This window comes from Grammomys surdaster, unplaced genomic scaffold (assembly GCF_004785775.1).
Source record: "Grammomys surdaster isolate TR1022 unplaced genomic scaffold, NIH_TR_1.0 239, whole genome shotgun sequence".
Lineage (NCBI taxonomy): Eukaryota > Metazoa > Chordata > Mammalia > Rodentia > Muridae > Grammomys > Grammomys surdaster.
This window is the reverse complement of record NW_021604684.1, coordinates 5,562,789-5,576,594: the sequence shown is the minus strand read 5'-3', so window position 1 is coordinate 5,576,594 and position 13,806 is coordinate 5,562,789. Positions and strand designations below refer to the sequence as shown.

General features: G+C 45.3%; 1 protein-coding gene across 1 annotated transcript in view; it reads left to right on the top strand.

Annotated features, from left to right (window-relative positions):
* The window catches only part of LOC114626707 (O-acyltransferase like protein), a 48,400-nt gene that overhangs the window by 18,557 nt on the left and 16,037 nt on the right, over window positions 1–13,806 (top strand). Inside the window, exons 4-8 of the mRNA XM_028774190.1 lie at window positions 736–814; window positions 1,906–2,150; window positions 4,669–4,848; window positions 5,626–5,728; window positions 10,908–11,009. Coding sequence (XP_028630023.1) covers window positions 736–814; window positions 1,906–2,150; window positions 4,669–4,848; window positions 5,626–5,728; window positions 10,908–11,009 — 709 coding nt within the window. The remainder of the gene's footprint in view (window positions 1–735; window positions 815–1,905; window positions 2,151–4,668; window positions 4,849–5,625; window positions 5,729–10,907; window positions 11,010–13,806) is intronic.

Genomic DNA, 13,806 nt, shown 5'->3' with positions numbered 1-13,806 from the left:
GGACACGTTTGCTTCCGTGTGTCTGTAAGTATGGGTGTCTGTGTGTCCAGCTGGGCAATATGTCAGAGTCATCACCGTCTCTCCCTGTTTAGTGTTGAATTTAATTCATTGGATAATGAATGGCCAGTGCTGTCTGGCCTCAAAGTTCAGTGATCTGAGTGTTTGTGTCTCCCCAATCGTCCTACATTGAAACCTGAACATGATGGGATCAGGTGTGGCCTTGAGTAGGTGACCCGGCCATGATGCACCACCCTTACAAATAAGATTAGTGTCCTCCTAAAGACACCCAGGGGTGGTTCCTCAGCCCTTCCTTCTACCATGCCAGGTCAACCAGAAGGTGCTAACAACTAGAAAACCGGTCCTTTCTAAACCCAAATACTGCTGGTGACCTGACTTTGGGGGACTCTTCAGAATGATAAGAAATCAAGTTCTATTGTTCATAAGCAGCCAGCCCAGGGAATTTGGAGGGAGGTCACCATTAAATAAGGAAATGTGAAATCGTCCAGGGAAGACACACTGGTCAAACTTGAGTGGGATCCAGGGCCACCAGCACGTGTATCCATCTCAGCTATCCCTGAGCTGAAAATTCTTTTCTCCGGTTGGAAGCAGGGCCTCTCTCCTGCCTACCACACTGATGTTCCTCCCTTTGCCTTTTGGAATTTTCATCGCTTCTTGGCACAAGTTAAATAGACATGTAGTTCTAGGTCTTGATATCGGAGGCCTTTCGTCCTCTAGCGGGGACGTCCATACAGGCTTGGTTGTCCCCTCACCACTATCAAAAACCATCATTATGGATACCACCCAAATGCGATAGGTGAATACGTTTGTTTAAATTACATCTTAAAAAAAAAACAAAACTGGTGAGGAGCATTCCTTTTCTCCTGAATTTATCTGTTGCTTGTATTTTTCTTTTATATAATTTCTATTCCCTTGTGTGTTTGTATGTGTGTGCACATGTGGTCTCGAGAGCATATGTGCACGTGCACATGTGCCTCTGTGTGCACACGCATATGTTGAGGTTTTCTTGCTGTTTTTTTTTTAAAGCTCATCATCTTTATATGGGCTATTCGCCCTTAGACTTACTGCTACAAATGCTTTTTCTCAGTGTTTTCGCATTTTTGTTTGTTTACTTGTTTATAGTAATTTTCACTCCCTCTTAGCCAAATGCTAAGATGTGATGCCTATGATAATTTTCTAAGCTGATAGTGAATGAAATTCATTAATCTCTTCCTTTGTGATTTCCCCTTGTTACTTTTTTTCTTGGAATTTTTTAAGATCTATTTTTAAATTTGTGTGTGTGTGTGCACCTGTATGAGATTATGTGTGCAGCATGTGTGCAGGTGCTTATGGAAGTCAGGAGAGGGTGTTAGTTAGATTAGGTCACCTGGAACTGGAGTGACAGGAGGTTCAGAGCCATGCATGGTGCATGCTGGGAAAACCAAACCTGGCTCCTCCCTCCATAAGAATGGTAAGCACTCTTAGCCCGTGAACAATCTCTTCCTCTCCTATTGAGTATTTCCCATGTAAATTTTAGGTGTTTTTCTTGTTATATTTTTCTTATTTATTTATTTAAAGTATATGAGTAGACTGTCACTGTCTCCAGACGCACCAGAAGAGGGCATCAGATCCCATTATAGATGGTTATGAGCCACCATGTGGTTGCTGGGAATTGAACTCAGGGCCTCTGGAAGAGCAGTCAGTGCTCTTAACCACTGAGCCATCTCTCCAGCCCCAGGTTTTTCTTTTTGAGACAGGGTGTTTCTATGGATGTCAGCTATCCTTGAACCCAGGAACCTCCTGATTTGGCCTCCAGCATGCTGTGGTTACAGGGACACGTCCATGTCCCAGTTGATTGTTTTGTTTGTCACAGGGTCATTTTCTCTGTATCGTTTGTGTTATGTGAAGACCTGGCCAGGTGTCTTCTTTCTGCAGGTTCATCACCTTGCTAGGCCTTGTCTTCCCAGTGACTGGAACTATTTACATGGTGGCCAGGGACTGGGGCTTAGGCCTCAGGACATCATCTGTACATGGGACTCCTCCCACCAGTTGTGAGAGTCTGCCTTTGCGAACTGTGGAGAGCAACAAACAAAGAAGCAGGGCCAGTTGCCAACTTCAGCTCCCTCCTCCAGGACCCCCGAGCAGAGGAAAAAGTAAGCATTTGAAACTAAGACCTCCCCAGAGAAGTGACTTGGAGAGGTGTGGGGTTGGAAAATAATTCCTCCAGTTTGGATTCTAGCAAGTGCCCAGCAGCTTCTAAATGTCAGCAGAGGCTAGATTGCCACCGTGTACAGTTCAGTCTTTGTTTACCATCAGGGTGCCGCACAAGGCGCAGGCACTGACAATGATGCTTTATGTTGGGTACAATTATCTAGTGTGTTTTTGTGCTGACCAAAGCCTAGGTCTGTAGAGAGTTAAGGGGTTCACTGTCATTACCGTCCTAGGAATACATTCTATGATCGTGGCTATTTTTAGTACTATAGATACATATACAACTCTAAAGCCAGTGGTGGGGCAGATGTGCAAGCAACGCTAATCAGGATATCTGAGTTGAAAATAGAGAACTCAACCCAACATTGCAAACCGAGGATCCCAGCAGGGCCCACTGTGCTATGCTTTGGTGAAAAAATTAAGAATATTAGTTTCAAGGGTCAGGGTGACACACGCTTTGATCTCAAAATTTAAGAGGCAGAGGCAGAGGCAGAGGCAGAAGAATTTTCTGTGGTTTTGAAGCCAGCTAGGGCTACGTAGTGTGTCGAAAAGAAAAGAAGAGAAAAGAAAAAAGGAAAAATATTAGCTTCATTTCCACCTGTCTATATAGAAGGGAAAAACAGATTGATATTATCATCTGTTTATCTGTATCTATTACTTACCTATCTATCTACTGTCTACTTACCTAACTACCTGTCATCTGCGCACCATTCAAACATTGCCTGTTCATGCAAATGCCTTTCATCCACATGGAGTAATAAATTCTCCTCAGGTCTTTAAATTTGTCTTTTCTTACTCGAAAGGGGGACTTTAAAAAAATTAAATATCTCAGGGAGTTGGCAGGGTAAATATGAATATGTAATTAAGTAGCTTCAAGGATTATGTCCCATGTGGAGAGCATAGCAATGAGTTTTCTCTGCTCTTATTTGAATTTTACACAGAATCAGCATTGACAGTAACTTAAAACGCCAACATCAAAAACTCAGTCAAAGACAGAGATACTCTGAGGAGCACTCGGCAGGCTTAGAGTTCTGGGGACCAGTTCCTATGTAGACTGGGATGCAGATCGCCTGCCGATGGCCTGGGTCAGCCCCTGCTGCCCTTCAGTATCTACATAGCCCTCTCTGTTGGATATATTCTATCCCCATCACATTCTGAGTACAGAAATGCTGGGCTTGCCCAGGTTCCAGAAGCCTCCAGTGACCTCTTGTGATGGGTTTGTAGATCTGTCTCTGCACCTGGCTGCCCTGTAGACAGGTTCAAGTTCATCATGGTAGAGATAGGAGTCAAATGAACCTCAACTCCCACATGTGTAAAATAAGAGACAGTACGGGATAAGCTGATGGAATGGGATGCAGTAGTATGTGCTTGCTTCTTTGCCTCAGTCTCTGTGTTCAAGTGGGAGGTGAGAAGAAGTGAGGCTGTGCCAAGATCTTTTGATGGGAGGCCCTGACCTTACTAAGCAAGCAGCAGGCCCAGTTATGTTCCAGAGGCTTCTGGTGTACTGCAGTGAAGTGACAGGCATCACATCTCCATTGCTTTCAGCAATGTCAGGCTGAACCACAGAGGCCCATGCTTGGGACCTATCTCACACTTAAAGCCGATATGTGTATAAGGTGTCAGGCATTAATGTCAACCTTTACGCTCCTCTGCCACACTGAGATTTCTTCTGATCTGTATGCATTTTATTGGCTGTGGATACTATTTACTGTGGTCTCAAAATAGCTGGTCTGTGTTTGGTTGCTATGGCAATTTTTTTCTTTTGTATTTAATAGTATCAGAGACAAAGTATGCCCCTGGATGTTAGGAAGTACAAATCAAGATGTATGCATTGATTTTTTTTTCCCTTCCCACTTTGACGTTAGGCTGGAAATCAAAGCCATGTAAGACTGATGTACCTTTTAGAAGGCTGGAGTCCAACTGGGCATTTGGATTCCTGATTCTTTAGACTCTCAATAACTCTTGTATGTTTTAGTGTAGCTTCCTGTTGAGTAAACCTGTCTTGCTATTTTAAGAGGCAATACAAGGGAGTAAAGGTGGGAGAAAGAGTGCTGGAGATATCAGAAGAAAGCGTGAGTCCTCGAGACAGCACTGGGATGCTGTTTTCAAGTGAAACGCCAGTTTTCTGGATCCACTGGTGTTGCAGATATTTTGCTTTTTCTTGACCTCTGTGAAGAATACCTGGGGTCAGGGATTGGCCTCCCTGGTGCCTGAACTTGGGCCATACAAGGTGTTGTGGCGCACCAATGTCAGGTCAACACTGGTAGGGAAAGTCAAAGTTCAAAGGCCAAGTATGAGAGGCCAGGAATAGATCTTGAGGGAACTGTGGAAACCTAAGAAGAGCAGTCCAGGTTTTGAGCGGGAGACCAAGATCGCTGCATGAGTTTTGGTTCACTTTAAGGTATTGTGTGGATGGGGCTGGCTTTCATGAGGGCTGATAATGGCTTCACTCTCATTCAGGGTTTCTAGGAGCTGTGGATGGAGTTCTGCAGTGCTTTTCTTGGCAGAAGAACTTGCCAGCCATCTTCACCCCAGAGCTGCCGGGAGGCACATGCCGGACACTGAACGGGATCCGAGTCCTGAGTCTCCTCTGGATTATCTCGGGACACACCAGTCAGATGACCGCTTGGCTATCTTTGGGTATGGGTAGCAGATGGACTTCCTCTCCAGCATCCATGGGAAAGAGATCTCCTTCTATGTGGGCTAGTGGTAGGCCACGGGATAGAAGCCTGACAGCTTTCTCATGAACAGCCAGCCTTCCTTCTGTTCTAGAGACATGCTGAGATTTGCCATGGCATGTGACCTCGGATACCAAGGTTCCCAGGGATGCAATCAGGGGCTCTTTTCAGTAATGGTCCCCTAGGTAGAAATCAGGGTCACAATGATGTTTGCCCACTGTGTGCTCCCTCCATTAACTAAGGAAGACAGAAAGTAACCTCCCCTCCCCACCCCGTAGAGTAGGCAAGTATAACCAAATGCTGAGCATCCATAGTAAGTCACCATTTCTGGACCATTGGTCATTGCTACTCCTTGAAATCTCTCATCCATGATTCAATGTCTGCCACTCAGTAACCAAGGTCACTTCTCAGTGGAGGACAAAGCAAGTGAATCAGAATTAGACGCCAGGCACTGAGGATAGTTACAGGGAGCCTGTGAGGTGATGGGCACCTGGCCCAGCTCTGTGAGAGTCTCAGAGGACTGTGGGCATCGTAAGAGTACAAAGAAGCACACAGCCTGAGAGAGGAGTCTCGGGCACCACCCTCATCCCCACTGTAAGTTAACCCTTGACGTTGATCTTACAGTTGTCCCAGTGCAAACAGACATTGAAAGTATGCCTCTTGCTTTTTCTCAAAGTGAAGTCTGCTAGTTTCCTTCAGCTAAACTAAAAGACATTGCCTTTTCACACATCTGTTATAGATAATGTGCTCGAATGGAAAGCCAGAGTGCCTGAGAACCCGCTGTACCTCTACTCTCGGAGCGGCCCGTTCTATCTCGGGGTGGATACATTTTTCCTGATCAGGTGATGAGGTTGAAATGCAGTCTCTGCTGTTATCATGTTAAAAGATGTGTGGGTGAAGGGGAGGGTTGTCAGTCTCACCTTCCTGAGAAAAGGCCATTGGCTTCTGTTATTTCTAGATCTTAACCGGTAGGTCACAGCCCCTTTGGGGCGGGGTTGTATAATAGATGTCCTGCACGTCAGGTATTTATTTACATGATGACTCATAACAGTAGCAAAATCACAGTTGTGAGGGAGCAACAAAATGATTTTATAGTTGGGTGTCACCACATCGTGAGGAGCTGTATTAAAGTGTCGCAGCCTTCGGAAGGGTGAGGACCACTGATCTAGAGAGTGCTGTTGTCAGGGGTACTTTATGCAGTATCTTCAGTTTTGTGGATGAGTTAGGAAGAGGCTGAGAAATGGGCCTTTTAAAAAAGTTGAGTTTTTTCTTTTTTTTTTCTTTTTCTTGTTTTTTTTTCGAGACAGGGTTTCTCTGTGTAGCCCTGGCTGTCCTGGAACTCACTGTGTAGACCAGGCTGGCCTCAAACTCAGAAATCCGCCTGCCTCTGCCTCCCAAGTGCTGGGATTAAAGGCGTGTGCCACCACTGTCTGGTGAAAAAGTTGATTTTTAAAAGCGTTTTCATGACACTTTAATATGTATGTATGTATGTATGTATGTATGTATGTGTGTGTATTATGTTGGAGTATGTGTGTCCTGACTTGTGTGTCAGTCAGAGGGCAGCTTGCAGGAGTTATTTTTCTTTTTGCCGTGTGGTTCCAGAGTTGAACTCAGGCCCTCAGACTTGGCAGCAAGCACATCACTCTACTGAGCCATCTTGACAGCCCACACAAGCTGCTTTTATTTATTAAAAATCATCCGTTTCAGTGATTCTCAAGCTCTAGAAAGTGGTGTAGATTCATACGAAAATTTCCAATTCTGACTCCAGCAAAATGTGAACAAAACGAACAAAACAAAACAGTGTGAGGTTCACAGAGTCATATTCCCTTAAATTATCGACCTAACATTTCCTAATCTCATTTTTAACTTCATACATTCTTAAAACTGTTAAGAGTTTGAGCAATGGCATGAGCAGCCACCCAGTAATGTAGGATCCATGGGTGGCACAGGCCAGGGCTATAAATACCGATTGTCCAGGGATACCGAAAGCAGAGCGAGATACCGTCTTCGTATCCGTGCTAGTCGATACTGAGCCACTTGTTACTGAAGGGTTGCTGGTGATGTGGGCTCGAAGGCTTCTCTGCAGAGTCAGCCTTTCTGGGGTAAGACCAGCAGTCTGGGTTGTCACAAGCACTACAGGTGCTCATGTGACCGCTCAGGTCTAAGAGGTACAGGATAAGCTCAGACAGCAGCAGCTCAGGACGGCAGAGACAGTGCACACACCCTGACACTGGACCAGAGATGGAGGAAAACATTTCTATCTGCTTGTCTCAGTCTGTGGTTGCCTTTTCACCCTCTAGGTTCTATTTTATTACTTTAGATGGTTCCCATATTCTTTCATTTAAAATTTACATTGTATATGACACTTGTCTGTGGTGTGTGTACGTGTGTGTGTGTGTCTCACTGGGAGAAGAATCACACAACAGTGCTTGCTCTACAACTGTAATGATCTGAGTTAGAATCTCCTCTACTCATATTAGAAGCCAGACAGGGGCTGAATACACTGGCTTGTATGTGCACACCTACAAAACACACACATACACACAAACACATAAACACATATATACACACCACACATACCACACACACACACACATACATGCATATATACATATACCACACACACGCATATACCAAACACCATACACATACACTGCATATAAACACATATCACACACACATCATATTTATAACACACACATAACATACAGCACATACACAGCATACACTATGCACAACACACATATACCACACACATTTTATTTATTTATTTATTTAATTCTTATGTGTCTGGGTGTATTCTTTGCTTGCATGTATGTCTGTGCACCACACATGTGGACAAGCCAGAAGAGGATGTCAGGTTCCCTGGAACTGAAGTTAAAGACAGTTGTGAGCTGGCCTGTGAGTGCTGGGAATTGAACTCAGGTTTTTCTGGGAGAGCAGCCAATGCTCTTAACCACTGAGCCATCTCTCCAGCCCTACACTAAAAATTATTTAAAATTGTTTATATTTATTGGTGTTTTGCCTGCATGTATATTTATGGACCGTGTGTGTACCTTGTGCCTGAGAAGGCCAGAAGAGGGCATCAGATCCCCTAGAACTGGAGTTACAGACAGTATGCTGCCATGTGGGTGCTGGGGTCATCTGGAAGAACAGTTAGTTCTTTTAACTGCCGAGCCATCTCTTCATCTCCCGTCTCCTGCATTTACTATTGAATAATAGAGTGTCAGCCTCACTTTTGCGGATAATAAATTCAAGATCCAGAGACAAAATAAGTATCTACCCACCTACCTACTATTAAGGTCAGAATCAAAACTTATGAACACAAGTTGAGTAACCCTGGAAATCTAAAACCCAGAACTACTTTAAAATCTACACCTTTTTAAGTGCTAACAAAAAACTGTAGGTGGGAAATTTTATAGGTAAGAGGTCCCAGACAAAACACAGGTGTGTCCCCCCCCCCCAAAAAAAAATACTGTCTACAATTATCTTTAGGCTATGTACACAGCAGAGTGTGAACTCGTTCTTAGTCTTTAGTCTCACTCCAAAGACCTCATTGAATGTATGCAAGTATTTCCAAATGCTGAAGCATACTGGAGTCCACCCATTTTGGATGAGGGGCACTCAGCCTGCAGTGTGTTTCATGGGACTCATGTCTTAACCATCTGATCGTTGATACTTACACAGAAAAAGCAGGGTCCCAGTTATCTTTTCCCACCTTCTGGGCTGGCTTCACACTAAACACAATGGCATAGTTTTCCCTTCCGCAGTCCATTCAGGATTCTGGGTCACACAGCCTGTTTCCTCTCTTCTCAGCGCCCCTTCCTTGTGGGATCAGGAATACATTCCCACACACAGAGCAAGACCCAGGCACTGCTTAGCAAAGGCTGGCACTGGTGCCAGCCACTCGGAGAAGAAAGGATGGCCCAGATTCATCCTTTCCTGCAATGAAGAGCCAGAATCAGAGCTGGCTGCCCCACTTCCTGCTCTCAGAGCCCTCATTTAGATGTCTTTATGCATTTGCTTCTTATTATAAGGAATCCAACTCGCTGCTTTTCAAAGGAAATCTAAAGCATTCCCCAACCCACCAGGATCCCTTCCAAGTAGGGCCCAACATAGATGTCCTTGCTGTACAACAGGAAACACGTTTACCATTCAGAGAAGCTCCCACGAGGACCAGGGGCCAAATGCCAGAGGGTCAAGGGACTAACAGACCTGCTCACCACCGCAGCCATGAGAATGTGCCAGATAAGAATTCTGGGATCTTCCTGTAATCCCAGCACTTGAGAAGTGGAGGCAGGAGGATCAAGAGTTCAAGGTCATCCTCGGGTACACCAGAAGTTTGAGGAAGCTATGTGAGACCACGTCTCAAAATCAAAGAAACAAAACTGGAATTCTGTGCTTCCCTACCCCCGCCCCCCGCAAGACAGGGTCTGTTTGTGTAGTCTTAGCTGTCTTAGAAATAGCTCTGGAAACCAGGCTGGCCTCTAACCCACAGAGATCCACTAGCCTCTGCCTCCCAAGTGCTGGGAAGTTGTGCTTGTGCCTCCACCGCCTAGTTTGGAATTCTGTGCTCTTGGGCAGCATGATTAGTAATCTGAGTCTTACTGTCCCTGTTTGGAAAAATAGGAATATTAATGTCTCCTTTTTCTCCTGGTAGGATTCAAACATCCATCTGTTTTCTCATTTCCTCAAAAATGTTTATTGAGAAGTAGTTGGGGATGGGTGGAGAATTGGGAGCCATCTCTTTAGGGAAAGCATTTTGAAAATGGTGTGCCACTATAGCAATGGGAGTCCTTCACAACATTACTTTATACACCAATAGGGCTGTGGGGGTGGCTCTGCGGGGAAAAGTGTTTGGTGTGCAAGCATGAGGAGTTGAGTTCAAATCCCTAGCATACATGCAAAGATCCGGGCACAAGTGCATGTGGCTAGAACTTTGTGGTGGCAGAGAAGGGAGCTCATGAGCCAGCCAGTCTACCCAAAATAGTGAGCTTCTAGTTTAGCGAGGGACTCTTCTCAAGGCAATAAGGAGGGTAGTGACAGAGGAAGACACCAGTGCCCTTCTCCTGACTTCTGCATGAGCGGCAATGGGCAGATGTACTCTCATACTAACATGCATGAATCACATAACCAGGGCGGAGGGAGAGAGAAAGAGAGAGAGGGAGAGAGAGATGGAGAGACAGAGAGAAAGAGAAATGGGGGGGAAGTGGGAGGGGGAGGGGGAGAGGGAGAGGGAGAGAGAGAGGGAGGGAGGGAGAGAGAGAGAGTCCCACACATACAGAGAAAGAGAGAGCACAACATAGTAACTATTGGTATGGTTAGCCAAATATTACTGACCCTCCATCCTCCAAGTTGGTGGCTTTCAACCTCCCTGATGCTGTGGTCCTTTAATACACACAGTTCCTCATGTTGTGGTGACCCCTAATTATAAAATTATTTTGTTACTACTTCATAACTGTGATTTTGCTACTGTTATGAATTGTAACATAAAGATCTAAAATGCAACCACTGTGAAAGGATCATTCCACCCTCCTAAATGGGTTGAGGTCCACAGGTGGGAACGGCTACTTTGGGTGCTTGGTCCTCTGGAAGGATCACTTTGCTAGCCCCAGTCAACAACTTATACCTCATACCTATGCCTGTGTTAAAACTCTTGGGCCCTTATGCCAACAGCTTTCATGTGTCACTTTAGGCTAGAACACTGAATTGTTGGGTTGAGACCCTCCAAAGCTGTTTTGTTTATCGCTGTGGTAATTTGTGAGCACTCGTTGTCCCATTAGCCCATAGTGAGGAAGACACTGAGTCTTGGCCAACAGACTATGAATATGTTACACAAGAAAAACAGAACCAACATGAAATAAAAAACTAAGAGCCCAAAGTCCAATGTCCACTGCTTTAAGACTTAGTGGTACCTTGTCTGAAGTATCACGTAACCCGTCCTGACGGAGACAGCTGCAGCAACTCACCAATGAGCATTGTTATTGTTAACTCCTGTGGCCTCTCTTCTTTCTTTCTCAGTGGTTGGTTAAGTGCAAGGTCATTTCTAAAGATGCACCAGAACACCAGCGCAGGAATACCCCCTAAAGTCATTCTCAGATACTTTCTGAAACGTTTTACAAGGTAGGTTTACTTATGTAATTTTTCAGATTGTTATTGGTATGAAATGGGTATTTCTCAATGTTTAACCTTGTTTGAAAGAAGTTTTTCTTTCCTTAAGTATGTTTGAATTTGGCTGGCTTAAAACAGTTTAACTTCTGTGATAGCAAAGGTCATGAAAACTGGTGTCTTTCACCAGCAAACTCATTCTCAGCTGGCTGGAAGTAGTGTTTTGTAGATGTCCCATCCGTTTCTATGGGATCAATATTCTGCAGGGGAATTGACGTAGCTGCAAGTGATCCTGGAAGTCAGAGTACTAGTGTGATGATGAAAATAACAGGCATCAATGAACAGTGTTGGGCCATGTTTCTTTATTAAGCAATATGAAGTTGGTTGAAGCTGAAGACTTCTGATACTGGCTTAGATTACAGAGTAGTGATGGCAGTGATGTAATGAGATAGTTGGAATGGCAGTGATGTAATGAGATAGTTGGAATTAAAGGAAAAGGACACTTGAGCTTCAGCTCTTCAGTCCTTCCATTTTCACACTTTCTCAGGCATAGCTGTATTGAGCCAGAACCCAGCTCCCTGTATTATTCCTATTCTAAGTCCATCTTGCTATACAATTCTGTAGAGTCAGGGTTCCCTAGAGAAACAGAACCAATAGTGTGTGTGTGTGTGTGTGTGCACGTGTGTGTATATACATATATATGTATAGATATATATACATACACTTACACATGTGTATATACATACATATACGCACAAACATATACACACATATATGTACATGTATCCATACATACATCCATATACATGTATATATGCATATACATGTATGTATATATATGTATATATATGTATAAATGAATGAACATATATCATATGTCACATATCAAAATAACTTACTAAATTAGCTTTCATTCAAATAGTAACAACAGTTGACCCATTCCTGAGAGGCCGAGAGGATAAGAACCAGGTAGTTGTCAGTCCACAGGGCTGTGTCTCAGAAGTCTCAAATGGTGTAGAGAACCCAAGGGCTACTGGCCCTTAGTCTGTGACAGAAAACTAAAAATGTTGGTTCTGCTTTCAGCGAAGGAATCAGCAGCAGCAGTAGCAGCAGCAACAACAGGGTGAATCAACCCAGCAGCAAAAGGGAAGGCCATGTAGGCAAAAGACAAATGATGGCGTGTCCTTTGTGTCTGGACTGCTACACAAAGACGCCACCTACATTTGGAGCAACTTTTTCCATACTACTAAGGCTGTCAGGACAGCTCCTGAGTGAAGGCTTCCTTACTTAAGTGACTCTAATTTGTGTCAAGTTGGTATTAAAACATCACATTGTCATGAAATAGTTAAAATTATTCTCAGGACTGGGAAAATGGAGTGGGCGGGAATCGATACCATAATTCCACTGCTGGCCTTGTGTCCAGTTTAACCACACACCAGCTAGGTGGCTATCTTAGCCTTTCTGCATTTAGGTTTTCTTATCCATGCAATGAAATGAGGGCCTGGGGACATAACTTGGTTGGTAGAGCACTTGCCCCTCATGCTTGAGGGCCTGGGTTCTGTCTCCAATGCCACAGAAACCTAGTGTGATAGTTTATGCCTATAGTCCTGGCACTCGGGGGAAGGAGACATGGAGACTGGGAAGTCCAAGGTCATCTTCAGCTACATAGAGAGCTTGAGGACAGCCTGGGCTACTTGAGACCCTGTCTCAAAAACAAAAGAAAGCAAAATGAGCGTGTGTGTGTGTGTGTGTGTGTGTGTGTGTGTGTGTGCGCGCGCGCGCGCGCGCGTGCGCACGTGCATGTGCAGGGCAGTAGCTCGAGCATGGGCGTGGATGCTGTTGGGCTGTGATGTGGCTCAGGGAGGCAGAAGTGTGGGAATTTGACTGAGTTCCCTCCACGCGGCACCAGGCAGATGCTGGGCTGTGAGAAACCGCTGGACACCACCCAGGCATGGAGAGATCTCAGTCTGAAGTCCTGTAAGGGACAGAACTCCTGAGTGGGGGTCTCTGGGCCAGAGCGGGGAGATGGGGAGATTGATGGTCTCTGCCTTTGGGCTCCCAGATGCTGTTGGGAGCTGCGGAAGAACTGAGACTTGAGAGGATACAGGCTGGACCGGCCCACAGCTGAGAGGGGTGAGAAGGAGAAGTTCTGGCAGTGCCCAGTGGGGTGAGAGACTCTTGGTTTACAGCACTCACTTGGCTGGGTCAGCTAGCTTGCTTGAGTTGGTGGTCTTCACAGCGGGAATGTAGAGAAGTCTTCTTGTGGGAGATTAAGCAGCAGCTCAGTAGTCAAAGGCCTTCTCCATGGTTCCCCACAAGGGGCCCCAAAGACTGAGTTAAATGGGGAGGGAGGAGTATCTGGGAAGGAAAGCTTAATTGGCTATGCCCTCTGGCCCTTTAGGTATCTCATTAATATGGAGATCTCTCAAGGCCCTGAGGCCTGTAGTCACGCCCTGTACCTGTGCTAGGTGACACAAACCTCTTTTTGGGAGGGGCTGGTAGAGGCATTGCCCTTCGTGACTGAAAGGTGAAGATCAATGGAGGTCTTTAAGCCGCATGTCAGGAGCCTGGAGTCTGGGAGTGTGGCGAAATGTATGCCGTCCCTTGCAGGGTCTCTTCCATCTCTAGCCAGTGCTCCACCAGAAACCAAGCGATCCCTCCACGGTCCCACATGCAGGCAACTAGTGTCACGCTGTAGGAGTCTTGGGAGATGAGAAGATGCCCATGAAGAGCTTGGAAAGGTGCATAATGGCAGTACCCTCAGCAAGTACAAGCAGCAGCACCTCCACTGTTCCTGCTGTTACTTAAGCCT